Below are 14,672 nucleotides of genomic sequence, written 5' to 3' on the forward strand. Positions count from 1 at the left end.
CTTTTTTCTTTTTGCTTATGTGGTGCTGAGGAATTGAACCCAGGGCCTCAGGCATGCAAGGCAAGCGCTCTACCACTGAGCCACCTTCCCAGCCCTAGCAATTTTTTTTTTTTTTGGTCTTGTCATGGCATGCTACTGAGAAGCATATTTCTGAAGGGGACCCTGGGAGCATTTTGGCAGGTGAATCTGATTCTCCTAACAGGCCCTTCACAGGAAGGGAGTCATGGGAAGAGGTGAGGCCTGAGCTGTGAGAGTAGCTGAGGCACATCACAGGAAAGGTTGGTTCTCAAGCAAATAAAGCTGCCCTGGTCCATTGCCCTCCCCTGATCCATTCTGCCCTCCCTGATCTCAAAGGCTTCATTGAAGATATTCTTTTCTGACTGAAGTGTTTAAGCATTCTAATAAAATATGTCCCTCAAAAAACAATCACATACAAAAAACCTGTCAGACAGGGTAGGAAGCCCCCCTCGGACATGGCTGGCTTTCCCCCCAGCTCCTCAAAAGCAGCCAGGCCTCTCATTGTCATCGTGCAGAGAGGCGGCAGCGTGTGTGTGTGTGTGTGTGTGTGTGTGTGTGTGTGTGTGTGTGTGTGCGTGCGTGTGTGTGTGTGTCTGTGTGTCCTGCTCTAAGGAGATAGCACCTTACCTGCCTGGTCCCACAGTGCCCCACGGGGCCCACATGCTGCTTCCCCAGCTCTAGCCCCCTTTCCAGCCACCAAAGGCCTTTCAGAGCCTGTCATGCCTTCCTCCAGGGCGTGGCCACCCCATGGGGGAGGCCTGCATGTGGGGTGTCCTGAGCATCCTGTCCAGAGAGAGACCCCATCTCCCTGCTTGCCTCACTTTCCCTTCCCTAAGCCACACACAGATCCCTTAGCCAGGCCCCAGCCTCAGTCTCTTCTGAACCCCCCCACCCACCCCCTTGCCTGCCTGTGCACCCTGCTCTGCTCCTGAGCAATCCACCAAGCCTCCGCCCCTGTGCATTTGCCCCTCCCTCTCCTTCCCCCTCCTTCCTCCCCCACCCCCACTTTCTGCACAAACAAGCTCAGTACCGCTGGAAGAATCGTGGGGGTAAACAGAGCTTGGAGAGCGGAGGTGAGGGGCACAGCTGGTCATGCCGAGAGCGAGCTGTGGAAGTCCCCAGGAGAAGCCGCTGGTGACCTGGGGCTCAGGACCCAGGAGCATGGGGCTGGAAGGACCAGAGACAGGTAAATGAGATGCCGGGCGTGGGGATGGAAGTCAGAGGGACGGAAGGAACCTGTAGACACACATGGGAGGAGGCTGAAGCAGGAAATGAATAGGAGAACGTGGGGGGGGGGAGCAAGGGGGGCGGTCTCCCATCTTTAGCAGGAAATCAGAGGCAAGAAATGAAAATCTAAAGACACTAAAAGGATGAGTCAGGGGGTTGGGGCCCAAGCAGGTAGAGGGTCCTCACCCTAGATCCACCACAAGCCAGTGGAGTCACCTGGCCCTAGGGACTCAGTTTCCCGATCTGAATATTGGGGCCACGCAGCTGCAGCAGTGAGGTCCATGAGGAAAGTTGTTCTGGCTTAGGAAATAGAGGAGCTTAGTGGCAGGCCCTCCCAGAAGAGGGGGCAGCTGTTATGTGGAGCTGAGCAGCTGCTGGGAGACCCGTTGGCTCCAACTCACCCAGCACACTCGTTAAAGGTGCAGTTGTTCAAGCCCTACGCCGGACCCTGTGTGTCCGCAATGATGAAGACCCATGCAAGCAATGCAGTCCCCACCAAGATCTTCTTCCCACCGTGTGGGCCAGTGGGGTGGGCTGGGGGTGAGATTCCCACGGCCACAGAGACTGTCCTCAGTTACCCCACAGAGCGGGGTTGAGCACAAAGACTGCAGTCAGGTAGGAGCTGCTGCCGCTGGGCCTGGTTAAGAACAACTTTAACCCAGCCCTTGGATCTTCCTAGTTGACCAGCCACCAGTGACTCTGCTGCCCACACCCAATGGGAGTGGCCCGGGCCAAGAGTTTGCAGGCCCCTGGCTGGAGATCCCGGAGCGGTCACCGTGTGTAGCTGGCATCGCCCCTGTGATCTACTACAGCGTCCTCCTGAGCCTGGGGCTGCCCGGTGAGTGGGAGCTGGAGGCGGCGATCGGAGGCTCGGCCAGACACTGGACCCCTCTCCTCAGGAGACCCCGATCCTCAGTGGTGCCCCTCTCAGAGACTCAGGATCATAGGCTCCAGGTCTCCCTTGGCCTTTACAGGGTATTCTGGCTCACTGGGGGAAGTAAAGTCTAGGGGAATAAATGTGAGAGGCTAGGATTTGAGGTCCTCAAAGCTAAACACAAGGTTAGCCCCCGCCTTTCTCTGCAGCAGTGAGGTTTTGGATGGCTGAGTTCACATATAGTCATGCTTAGATCCATGCAGTGGATCCATCCCTAAGTGGTCCCACTGCCTTCTGGGAGCAGGGTTTGGGTGGGACAGGGGTTCAGGTAAGGTGGTCCAACTTAGAGATCTCCTCCAAACTGGCAAATAAGCTCGTGCCTGTGTCCAGAAGGGCCTGTGTCCTGCAGGTCATGGAATACCCGGAAAGGACAGAGAAGTCCCCAGCAGGAAGATACTGATGTGTGAGCTGACCCGGGTGGCCAGCCTGGCTCACGGCCTAGCGTGTGGATAGACAGGACAGGGCTGAGCTGGTTGGCCAGATGGGCAAAAGAGATATTTTGTTTTAGTTTTAGCAGTCCTGGTGTGAAACCCAGGGCCTCAGGCATACTGGCAAGTGCTTTACCACTGAGCTCCAAGTTGTAGTAGTGTGTATGTGTGGGGAGGTGGGTGTGGGTATAGTGAGGCTTGAACTTGAGGCCGGGGTGCTGTCCCTTAGTTTTGTCACTCAAAGCTAGTGCTCTACCACGTGAGCCACAGCGCCACTTCCGGTTTTCTGGTGGTTTATTGGAGGTAAGAGTCTCACAGACTGACTTCAAACCATGATCCTCAGATTTCAGCCTCCTGAGTCATTAGGCTTACAGGTGGGAGCCACCAACGCCCAGCTCCAAGGTGGGTATTAAGAAGGATCTGGAAGCCAGGTGCCGGTGGCTCACACCTGTAATCCTAGCTACTCAGGAGGCTGAGATCTGAGGATTGTGGTTCAAAGCCAGCCTGGGTAGGAAAATCCCCACCAGAAAACCAGATGACACTGTGGTTCAAGTGGTAGAGCACTAGCCTTGAACTGAAAAGCTAAAGGATAGTGCCCAGGCCCAGAGTTCAAGCCCCATGACAGAAAAAAAGAAAAGGAAGGAAGGAAAAGAAAGAAAAAGGAAAGAAGGAAAAGAAAGATCCAGAAAGAGAAGTCATCAACACTGGGTTTTAAGAAGGATGTAGAAAGAGAAGTCAGCACTGTCCCCCACCCCCACCCAGCCTGGGCAACTGTGGGGAGGAGACTCTAGCGTTTACCTGTCTCTGACCTCTCCCCTCCTTGTCTCTGGTCGCCATCAGTCAATCTCCTGACCACAGTGGCCTTGGCCCGTCTTGCTGCCAGGACCAGGAAGCCCTCCTACTACTACCTTCTGGCACTCACGGCCTCAGACATCGTCACGCAGGTGGTCATCGTGTTCGTGGGCTTCCTCCTTCAAGGAGCCGTGCTGGCACGCCAGGTACCCCAAGCTGTGGTGCGCACAGCTAACATCCTGGAGTTTGCCGCCAACCATGCCTCGGTGTGGATCGCTGTGCTGCTCACGGTCGATCGCTACCATGCCCTGTGCCAGCCCCTGCACCATCGGGCCACCTCGTCCCCAGGCCGGACCTACAGGGCCATAGCCACAGTCTTCAGTGCTGCCCTCCTGACTGGCGTCCCCTTCTACTGGTGGCTGGACGTGTGGAGGGACGCAGACCCCCCCAGCACCATGGACGAGCTCCTCAAGTGGGCTCACTGTCTCATCGTCTACTTCGTGCCCTGTGGGGTTTTCCTGGTTACCAACTCAGCCATTGTCCTCCGACTCAGGAAGAGAGGCCAGCGTGGGGCACAAGCCTGGAGGAGCAAGAGCACCGCCATCCTCCTGGGGGTCACCTCACTCTTCGCCATCCTTTGGGCACCCCGGATCTTCGTCATGCTCTACCATTTGTACGTGGCCCCCGTCCACCGGGACTGGAGGGTCCACCTGGCCTTGGACGTGGCCAATATGGTGGCCATGCTCAACACGGCAGTCAACTTCGGCCTCTACTGTTTTGTCAGCAAGACTTTTCGGGCCACCGTCCGGCAGGTCATCCATGATGCGCACCTGCCCTGCACTCTGGGGGCACGGCCAGAGGACGTGGGAGTGGAGCCTGTGCTGAAGCAAGTAGGAATCCCCCAAAGGGACAGCAATGTAGAAGAGGGGCTCCAGCCGGGGGGCCTGGAGAGCTCAGGACCACATGTACGGGCACTTTAGTAGCTGTACCCAACAAAACGTCACCTAACCCCTCCTTTGCAACCTGGGGGAGAGGGAGAGACTCCCCATTTTGGACATGGCTCCCTGGCAGAGAGAACAACGTAGCTAGCTCTTAGATTAGCTTCACCCTGATTTCTGTTTCCTGGTTGGGGGCGGGGGGAGAATTACAAGCTCCGCAGGCACAAGCTGGTTGAGACAGGGGGGGTGTCTCTTGTTTGAGGGGTGTTTCCCCTGGCACATGATGAATATTAATGTTGGTTGAAGGAATGAATTAATGAATGGAATGGTTGGTGGGTGGATGGAAACCATTTCCAGCCCAGTCCCTTTCTTGAGCTTACCTTTTAGTCTCCAATTTAGTGTCCTCTCTGGCTCCCAGTGGCAAAGTGGGGAGCCAAAAAGACAAACATCTGCAGGTTTAGAGGCCCTTCCTAGACCAGGGAGCCAGCATGTTTGACTGAGCAGTGGGAGGCGGCTCACTGGGTGGAGCAGAAGCCCCCAGGATAAAAGGGAAGCAATTGTCTCAACACAGACTGGATGTGCCCAGTCCTGTTTGGCCATCCTCAGGGAGACACAACCCCCTTAGTGTTAGCCATGCTGGTTGGATTCTGCCTTGCCTCCTGCTATGGAGTCATACCTAGTTCCTGGAGTCCGCCACAGAGTCTGGGGTTGCAGGCTCTAGGCTGCCATTGAGGTGAAGAGGTGGAGTCAGCCTGGAACACCGGCGGTGAGGACTTGATTGAGGGCAACTCCTGAACCTCCAGTCCACCGGCCAGGCACACACTTTCCCTTTGTGATGGGGGAGGAGATGGCTACCTGGGCTGTCTCTCCTCAGCCTTTCTAGGCCCTTCCTTGCCCTGGCCTGGGGACACAGCTGGGAGAGCTTAGCAAATGGAGCTCCCACCTGCTCCAGGTCTTGGGTAAACACATTAGCTGGAGAGCTGGGGCCCCTTTCTGCTTCCCAGTCCAGGTGAGCTGACCTTTTCCCTGAATGCCAGGTTCAGGCCCAGCCCCCAGCCCCACTGGGTGGGAAAACCCAGGCCAAAGCGCTCATGTGCATTGGGCGCACAGCTGGAGCAGAATAAATGCTCAGCTTGCTCCACTGTTCACGCATCCTGACAGAGGGTTTCAACTACTGCTCAGAAGATAACATGAATCCCCAACTTCTAAGCCACAACTCTCCAAAAGCAAAAATATTGTTCCCAAGTGTGTCACAAACACACACAGTGACACACTCTGACCTGAACTGATGAGGCGATTTCAAGTCTTCACTGTGGCCCATAGTGAATATCTGTAGTTCTGCTGCTCTCTGGGGGTATTGGTGTGTGTGTGTGTGTGGTGTGTGTGTGTACGCACCCTTAGCCACACCCCACCCTACTAGAGTTCTCCTACGGAGCATAGGCCACATAGCACCTTCCTCTACTCTGGAAATACTGTGACTGTCAAGGCACCAGTATTTCTGATTATAGGGACCTGTAAGAACACCTGCACAGGCTCTAGGTTGCTTGAAGGGGTAAGACATGGAGACTCCCAGGCGCATGCGCAGGTGTGGCTTGGATAGGCATGGTTATGGGTCCCAGGGTGCATGCGCAGAGGTATGCTGGGCCATGCAGGTCGGGGCATTAGGCTGTGCTTAGGAGCAAGGAGGTGTGAATAGAGGCAGCCAGGGAAGAAGCCCTCAGGGAGGGGGTGGTGCTGCCCAGCCCAGCCCAGTCACTTGGCTTGCAAAGAGCCAAGTCCACCCACACAAAGAGGCTCTGGGAAAGAAAGCAAAAGCTGTCTTTTGAGACAGAACCAAATGGAATACTGGGTTGCAGGCCTTCTGCCTTCTCTGTGAGAAATCCCACTGAGGCCATGGGGGGGGGGGCATCAAGGCCTTGGCAGGATGCTCTTTCCACTGCCTGACAGGCTGTGCCTCAAGAGTCCTGTCCCTGGACACTGGTGAGACCAGTGACTCCCAGCAACCCTTGGGAAGGCACCTGTGAGGTTGGTAGTTTTATGTCTTCTAATAGCCTGTGTACCAAGTATTGTAGCCGTGTCACAGACAGGAAACTGAGGCACAGAGAAGTTAAATGGTAGTCTATAGCCCCGAAGCCAATCGAGGACAATGACTCCCCCCCCCCCCCATCCATCTCAGGTATAGAAGACAAAGGAAGGACATTCTCAGGATGCTTTGCATGGCTTAGAATATTCTAGTTTCCAGCTTAGCTGACTGGGCAACAATAGCCTATCTCCCTAATGAACTGTATTAGTGTCTGAGTACACCGGGTGATACCTACAGTCCTGGCTATTCTGAAGCCTGAACAGGAGGCTGCCTAGAGCTCAGGAGTTCAAGACTACCCTCAGCCACATCATGAGAGCCCATCCCAAAATATATAAACAGACTGCTTTAGATAAGTTTCTTTTCACTTTTCTTTCTCCCTTCCCCCCCCTCTTCCCCCTTTGGCCTTACAATGGGGTTTATACTCAGGACCTTGTGTTTATTTCATTTCTCAGAGCTTCTCATTTTCCTTTGTTGCTTCCAATCCTCCCCCACCCCCCAACCGCAGCTGTCATTCTGTGTCCCGACTGCATTATCACAACCTCAGCACGTGCTTGGATTTCTCTCCGATGGGTACCCAGCATGCCTCACAGGAACTCACTGACTCACTGGTCACCTCTGCCCCTCTGATTTCCAACATACTCCAATTTCCCCCCTTGAGGGAACTCTTAAAACTCCTCCCCTCCCGGTTTTTGTTTGATCTTAGCACATTTTGCAGTAACAAAATACAAGAGCCTGGGGAACTTAGAATTTTATTTGGCTTACCATCAGAAGGTTACAAAGTCCAAAGCAAGGAGAGAAATGATGAGACAGAGCAGGTGTGCCAGCTTGGGTCTCCTTTCTTATAAAGCCCCTAGCATCACTGTGCATTGGTCCTAGCCCCATGACTTATTTGGTCCTAAATAGGACTGTGGGGACTGTTTCCAACAAGTGCACTTTTGGGGGACACAATCAAACCACTGCATAGTCCCCAATAGACAAAACAAAAGCCTCCACAGCTGTCCAGGATCTTTCAAAGGAGCTCAATAAGATGTGGTTGTTTCTCAATTCCTAAAACGTGACAAGGATCTCACTTCCCTCCAGGCCAAGCCCAAGGGAATGGTTCATCAATGGCATGTGGGCGTGGACGTGTGATTGGGTAGAGACAGGCTTATGGAGAGACCTTGCAGTCTTTCAGTACTCCAGCCCAGGGGAGGGAATCCCTAGAGAGCAACACAACATTCTGAATTAAACACTGAGCTAGGCTATAGAGATGCTGGCAAAGTCGCTGTGACATTTTTACACGCCCAGACTTGTATTTCAGTGTCCTTGGGGGGAAATGAGCTCCTCAGTGGGTTTTCCCGACTCCTTGTGGGGCTCAGACAGCAGGGGGCGCTGCAGGACTGGCTGGCTGGGAGATCCTTACTAGCAGCTTGGAGGGAGGCCCTTTATTGGGATTTGTAGGAATATAGAAGTTGGTACCGGAAACAGAGCCTGCCCCAGGGCCCACAGCCAGAAGGAATCACTAGTTGGGAGAGTGACTCGCTTCCTTTGCCTTCACCCTGAAGCCATAGCTGCCACGTTGGGTTGGGCAGGCCCTGGGGACTACTAGTCTCTCCCACCACTGTGCTGGACCTCCTGTATGTGGCTGTGTGCGGGGAGAAGGGGGGCTCTTTCATTACCCACTTCCCTCCCTGTGGGTAAGCACCAGTCAGTCCTCCTGCGGGTCTGCCCTCTGTGGGAGCTTGACCCTCCTGGGTTTCATGAGTGTCTGAGATATTACTTGCCTCACCCCACTCTAGTTCTACTAGGAGCCCCCAAACCAGCACTTCCTATCCCCAGCAGTCACAAGGGTGCCCTGCCTAACAAGGGCATTTAAATCCTGGCAGTGATCCTGATCCTCAGGGGAGGGGATGGAGAGACCAGGAAGGTGAAGAGAGAGGAAGTTGCCAAACCTCCCATGAGTCATGCCCAGAGGTGGACAGAAGGGGGGGGCCACAGGGCCTCCACCCATCTACCACTATTGTCCCCAGAGCAACTCCCTGAAGAGAGGGGGAGTTTTGTCCTTTACTTCACCCCCCCCACACACACACACACCCTTACCTACGGCCTCAGGCCTCCATAGTCTCCACCTCCATCCCAAGTTGGGGCCTGGCTTTGCTAGGCAGCTGTTGTGAGCTGGAATCTGGCCTCCACTTTCTCCTCTGACTTAGCTTTCCCTCCTTTGGTCTACTCGGGTGGGTGAGAGGAACAGGGAGGCAGTCTGTCTCCTTTCCACAGTAATGGAGAACCCTGAGACCTCATCCACCTGCTAGGCCTGGGCAGAGGGTCCTCTTCCTAGGGCGGGGGGGGGGGGGGGGGGACGTCTCTGCCAGGATGCTGGTGGGGGAAGAGTTAACTCAGCCTGTGGTGGCTCCTTCCAGACTCCTCCTGAGGTATATTTAGCAGGCACAGCAGGGCAGGGCAGACAATGGAGGAATGCCAGGCTGCCCCAGTTACCGCAGCCCTTCTCAAAGGGTAGGAGCCAGAGGATGCTTTGAGAGCTGGAGGAAATGGGGGGGGAGGGGAGGCATGGAGGTGGAGGCAGGGGTCAGGAGGAGGTTCTGAGGAGGCTTTAAGTGGAGGATGTAGTCTCAGGGAGAACTGAGGACCAGGCCTGTTCTTCAGGGAATCAGTCTCTTGGGGACTGCAGGAGAGCGGGCTGGGAACAGAGTGACAGGGTGTATGGGACTGGGCGGGGCCATCTGTAGGAGCCCCATGCTGTGGTGGTAGGGTCCCTTTCCAGTCCCCCTCCTCCTCCCCAACCTGCCCAGCTGTGTCCACTTCAGGGCACAGGGTCTGCACCCTTCCAAAAGAACCTAAGGATAATTCCCCACATCATAGCTTCAGCCCCCCAGGCTGCTTCCAGAGACAAGGGGCTTGGCCATGTTGGCTGATCTCTGCACGGCGGCCCTCCTTTCTTCCTTCTCCCAGGTCAGTGGATGGAATGGAGAAGCCAGATCTCCAATGGCCTGCTGCTAGACTCAGAACTCCTGACCCTGGAGCCCCGGCTGAGCGGCTGTGCCCCTCCAGGTGAGGCTCTTCCAGCCCACAGAGACTTGATTTACCAAAGTGAGCTGCATGCAATCTTTCCAGAAATAAATGACCCAGGGACTGCCTACCTTCCAAGCCATGCCAGTCCATCTGGGTTTAGTTTGTGTTGACTCCTCCACCCTGGAGAAATCACTGTCGAAAACCTTCAGCCTTCATCTCCCCCCACCCCCTTTTTTTTTGAGGCAAGGGTCCTTTCATGTTGCTTAGGTTGGCCTTGAACTCCCAGACTTAAACCATCCTCCTCAGTTGCTGGTACTACAGACAAGAAAAAAAAATCATTTCTAATCTGGGTGCTGCTGGCTCAGGCCTGTAATCCCAGCCACTCAGGAGGCTGAGATCTGAGGACCATGGCCCAAAATTAGCCTAGGCAGAAAAGTCCATGAGACTCTTATTTTTGGTCATTGAGCAAAAATCCCAAAAGAGGAATTGTGGTTCAAGTGGTAGAGTAACAGCCTTGAGTGAAAAAGCAAAGCAGGAGCACAAGAGACTGAGCTTAAGCCCCAGTACTGGCAGAGAAAGAAAAAAAAAGAAGAAAAGAGGAAGGAAGGAAGGAAAGAAGGCAATCAAGCCTTGTGTGTGTGAGTGTGCCAGTCCTAGGGCTTGAACTCAGGGCTTGGGCAGGACAAGAACCTGCTAGTAAGATAGAATTGGAAGGGTGAGCTTCTGGAATGTATAGGATTTTGTTCTAGAAAGACGGAGTGATGGTATTACAGAGAATGGACAGGTATAACAGGAGACCTGAGGCCTCTTAGGAGGCCAGGAGGAGAGAAAGCGCAGGGGAGCAGGGGCAGCTGGGATAAATGGTTCCAGATGTCTTTGCAGGCTGCCATGAGTCTGAGATCCAGGAGCAGGATGCCCACACTCTCTGGGACCCTTCTGGGGAGGGGAGAAGGAAGACTATAAAAGACACTCAGGTCGGGGTAGAGGGGTTCTTTTCACCCCGAGGGGAGACATAGGCCCCTAACAGATCTTTGATGCATCTTAATCTGAGCTCCCAATACTAACAGGGGTGGGGGGCTCAGCACCCCCGGACCCACTGACCAGCCAGTGCCGGGTGGGGGGGCTGAGCCCTAGGCCCAGGGGTTTCAAGGTGTCCTTTGAGGTTTGTGATGAGTACATGGAGGTGGTTGGGCAGAGAGAGGCGCCACCCTGACGGGCCTGGGCGCCTGGCTCCACTCTCTCATTCTCCTTTGGCTTGTCCCACTTCTAGTCCCAAGGGTGCCTGAGCCTGTCCTTATGGGGCTCACGTGACTGACTGTAAGGAGGCCACCCCAAACCACCATCAGAGCTGGGACCAGAGGCCTGGAGTAGGCCTGAGGTGACTCTGTGAGTGCATCTGTTAATGATCCAATCTTTCCACCTTACATCTCTTAGGTTGTGTGCACGCGCATGCACATGCACGCATGCATACACACATGGTGCTGAGGATGGAACCCAGAGCCTTGTATATCAGTACTAAGTTTCCTATCTGGCCTGGTCATGGCCCATTTGTGCAACCTGTGAGTGTCATCATAGGTTTTCAGGCAGGTGGACTAGGAATCAGAATGGTTTGTTGGCTTGGCTAAGATCACAGAGCTGCTAAGTTTCCACACATGAACAGAACTCACTGGCTCTGTGAGCTTTTTTTTCTTGTGTGTGTGTGGGGGGGGGAGTTCCAGTCCTGGGCTTGAACTCAGCATCTATGTGCTGTCCCTGAGCTTCTTCAGCTCAAGGCTAGCACTCTACCATTTGAGCCACAGCGCCACTTTTGGCCTTTTCTGATTACCTTATTGGAGATAAGAATCTCAAGGAAAGCCCTGACTGATTCCAGACTCCAATCCTCAGATCTTAGCCTCCTGAGTAGCTAGGATTACAGATCTGAGCCACCAGCACCCAGCTGCTCTATGACTATGTGTGTGTGTGCGTGTATGCACACATGTGTACACACACTGCTAGCTACTAGGCTTGAACTCAGGACCTTGAGATCTCTCTAAGCTTTTCTGTTCAAGATGCTCTACCATCTGAGCTACAGCTCCCCTTTCAGCTTTTTGGTGGTTAATTAGAGATAAGAGTCTCACTTGGACTTTTCTGCCCAGACTGGCTTTGAACCACAATCCTCACATCTCAGCTTCCTGAGAAGCCAGGATGGAAAGGACATGGGCCTCAGGAAATGTGACAGACAGAATTCCACGATGATCCCGGGTCTCCATCCTTGTCCAGGTATGACATCTGTGTCTCCACAGTACAGAGAAGTAGCAGTGGCCAGGGGTGAGATGACCTGCTGCTGGTCCTACAACTGTCCTTCATTGGCCTCATGGCCCAGGGTCCCGAGCCCCACCCCTCCCCAAGCCCCAGTTTCTGTATCTGTAAAGCAAGTGCCAACCTGAGTAACCTAACTACCTATTGTGAGCTAGACTCTTTGGAGCCCAAGAAAGGCTGGGATTAAGGCCAGCTCCCTTGGGAAATGCAGGTCAAACTGGGTGCCGGTGGGGCCTCCATTTTGTGGAAGAAAGAAGCAGAAGCAGTTACTCCCTACATGGCTGCTGTGCGGATGGGCCATAAAGTTTCCTATTTGTCATCCCACCCCACCTGCCACCCCCAGTTTCCCTAGGTCAGTCCTCTGGGTGGAAGAGTCACACCTGCAAAGAAAAAGGACTTCCTGTGGGTAACAGGTGTGGCTCTTGGTCCCCCCCCCCACCATGTGTTTGGTTCTGCTTCAAGCTGGCTGAACACTCCCTGAGGCCACAGAGGAGGGGTGTGGCTACTACCAGATGAAGCCTCAGATCCAGAGCCTGGAGACCACCCGGCCAACCTCCCCGTTCTGCACACTGCTGGTATGTACACAAAGGGTGGGAGATGGCACCAGACAGGAAGAGTGGGAACCTCACAGCCCTTCCTAAGCCCTCTACCTCATGCAGCTGCAGGAGGCTGGGTGGGCAGGGGTCCTGCATGCAAACTCCGGCATCTCTGCTCTCATCGCCAGCCTCCTTTCTTTTCTCCAGAATGAGGTCCAGCTGGGGCTTGTTGCTCTAAACAGCGAAGGCAAAACAAAACATCAACAAACAATCTATGTGGCCAGGCCAAAGGAGCAGGAGGAGAGGGACATCCCCGAACCCCTAAGGTACCCAGAGGATGTTGTTAGAGGACAAGGGGGTGGCTGCCTGACTGTCTAAAAGCCAAAGGGCTTAGAGGGGACAGGATGAGAAAATGCAAAACCAGCAGACTTTTGAGAGCAGCATCTCCTTTGACAGTTGCTTGGTGCCAAGTCAGATGGGCAGAGGGCCAGCATAGTGTCCATTACAGAATCAATAGTGGATTATTGGTGTTTATGGGACACGGTGGGGATGGGGGGGCGGGCAGGGAGACTTGCCCATTTGCCTCTTGTCACCTCTCCCAGATTCTAGCTAGCAGTGGCTCCCCTCCAACCATCTTTGCCAACGCAGTCTTGACCCTGTCAGGCCTTGTCACTACAGAAAGCCCTCCAGTACTCTCCCAGGATGAATCCTGAAATCTTAGCATGGTGGCCTCCAGTCTTGCATCCCCATCTCTCCCAGAAACACCCATGATCCTGCCAAGCTGGAGGGGGAAATGAGGATCATCAGATTCCCAACCTCTAGCACAGGGCCTGACAATTGTACATTGCCATCCTTGCCCTCCATACCTAGCATGTGATGCCTGAGTGATAACAAGCCTTCTGGCCTGGTGGATTCCTTTCTGCTTTAAAAGGCAGGAAAGGCAAGACACTTAAGCACACAGATCTTATTGTCCTAGCTGTGCAAAATTCTGTCCAGCTGGCTCTGCAGTCAGCATCCTGGTCCCACAGAAGCTCAAGTCGCTATCTGGGACCCTTCCAGACAGTCCACCCCTCCTTTTGCTCCATCCATGGCATCTCAGAAGAAAGGGATTGCATGAAGATGGGGTGGACAGGTCCCACGGGACCTCTGTATTAGGTGTTTAAATGCTGGGGGAGGTCCTTTGAATCCCCCAGGACATGGAACTCCCCAGAAAAAAGGGAAGACCAAAGTTGAGTCAGAAACTTAGAGTTCATGGCCAGAAGGAAAAAGGTGCTGTAAAAGGGTCATTCTGCCTAGTGGTATACCCTAGGGCACTCTAGGGGGTGAAGCCTTGCAGTTCAGGAAACATTTTAAGCCAGGCATAAAATGATGGCTCACATCTGTAATCCTAGCTATTCAGGAGGCTGAGATCTGAGGATTACGGTTCAAAGCCAGCTCTGGTAGGAAAGTCCATGAGATTCTTACCTTCAGTGAACCACCAAAAAGCTAGAAGTAGAGCTGTGGCTCAAGTGGTAGAGCTTAGCCTTGAGCAAAAAAAAATAATAACTAAGGGGCAGTGCCTAGACCCTGAGTTCAAGTCTTAGAACTGGCACAAAATAAATAAAATAGAAATGGAGCATCTGACCAGGATTACAAAGAAAAAAAAACGTTTTAATGATGGTAGCTGCAGAGCAGAAAAGCTCCAGGCGGGGACATGCAGGCTGGCCACTTTGCCCTGCTACCAGGAACAGGCATCAGAAGGAGCTGGAAGTATGTTCAGGGAAGCCTGGGACACACGTTGAAGACAGACTCTCAGGAGAACGGGGAGCCAACAGTCAGGTAAGGGATGGTTAGGAAAGGCCCCCACAAGTGACTCTCCCCTTTCCTCTCCTCCCTCTCCTCCCCCTCATGCCTGGCCATCTGTGGGGACAAATCAGGAGCTGCCACCAGAGCACCATCTGGGTGGCAGGATGTGGGCCAGGGAATGCCTGGGGAGCTGCCATGTCCTAAAGTCACAGAGCCCAGGCCTGCCCTTCCTTACAAGGAAGGGAGGTATCAGGAAAGCCACTTGAGATCAGTGTGTTTTGCTCAATCAGTGTTTTGCTCTCTGTTAGAGAGCACCCAGTCTCCAGGAAGCTTTGAGGTTGCGACTTGGGTTGGGGGTAGCATTTCCTTTCTATTGCCAGATCTCCCTGCACATGGCAAGAAGTGGGTAAGATCTGTGGATCACACCCCACCATGATTAGGTGGAATCAAGTTAGGCAGCTTTCTGGTTAATTTCCAAGTCATTTTAGCTTGTAGTATGCTTTAAAAATGCAAACCTGGGTCCCAGGCACAACGCCTCAGGCACTATGGAAAGCAGAACTCTTCCATGGCCCTCATGATTTCTGTCCCTAGCCATTACTCTCAGAACTTATTGCATTATTTGGC

General features: G+C 53.7%; 1 protein-coding gene across 1 annotated transcript; it reads left to right on the plus strand.

Moving 5' to 3' along the window:
* The first annotated feature begins 1,706 nt into the window (after nt 1-1,706).
* On the plus strand, nt 1,707-4,379 carry Gpr142 (G protein-coupled receptor 142). The gene is made up of 3 exons (XM_013036677.1): nt 1,707-1,761; nt 1,925-2,083; nt 3,448-4,379. Exons 1-3 carry the CDS (start codon nt 1,707-1,709, stop codon nt 4,377-4,379), a joined length of 1,146 nt encoding a protein of 381 aa, XP_012892131.1.
* The last annotated feature ends 10,293 nt before the right edge of the window (nt 4,380-14,672 follow it).

This window comes from Dipodomys ordii, unplaced genomic scaffold (assembly GCF_000151885.1).
Source record: "Dipodomys ordii isolate 6190 unplaced genomic scaffold, Dord_2.0 Scaffold7, whole genome shotgun sequence".
Classification (NCBI taxonomy): Eukaryota; Metazoa; Chordata; class Mammalia; order Rodentia; family Heteromyidae; genus Dipodomys; species Dipodomys ordii.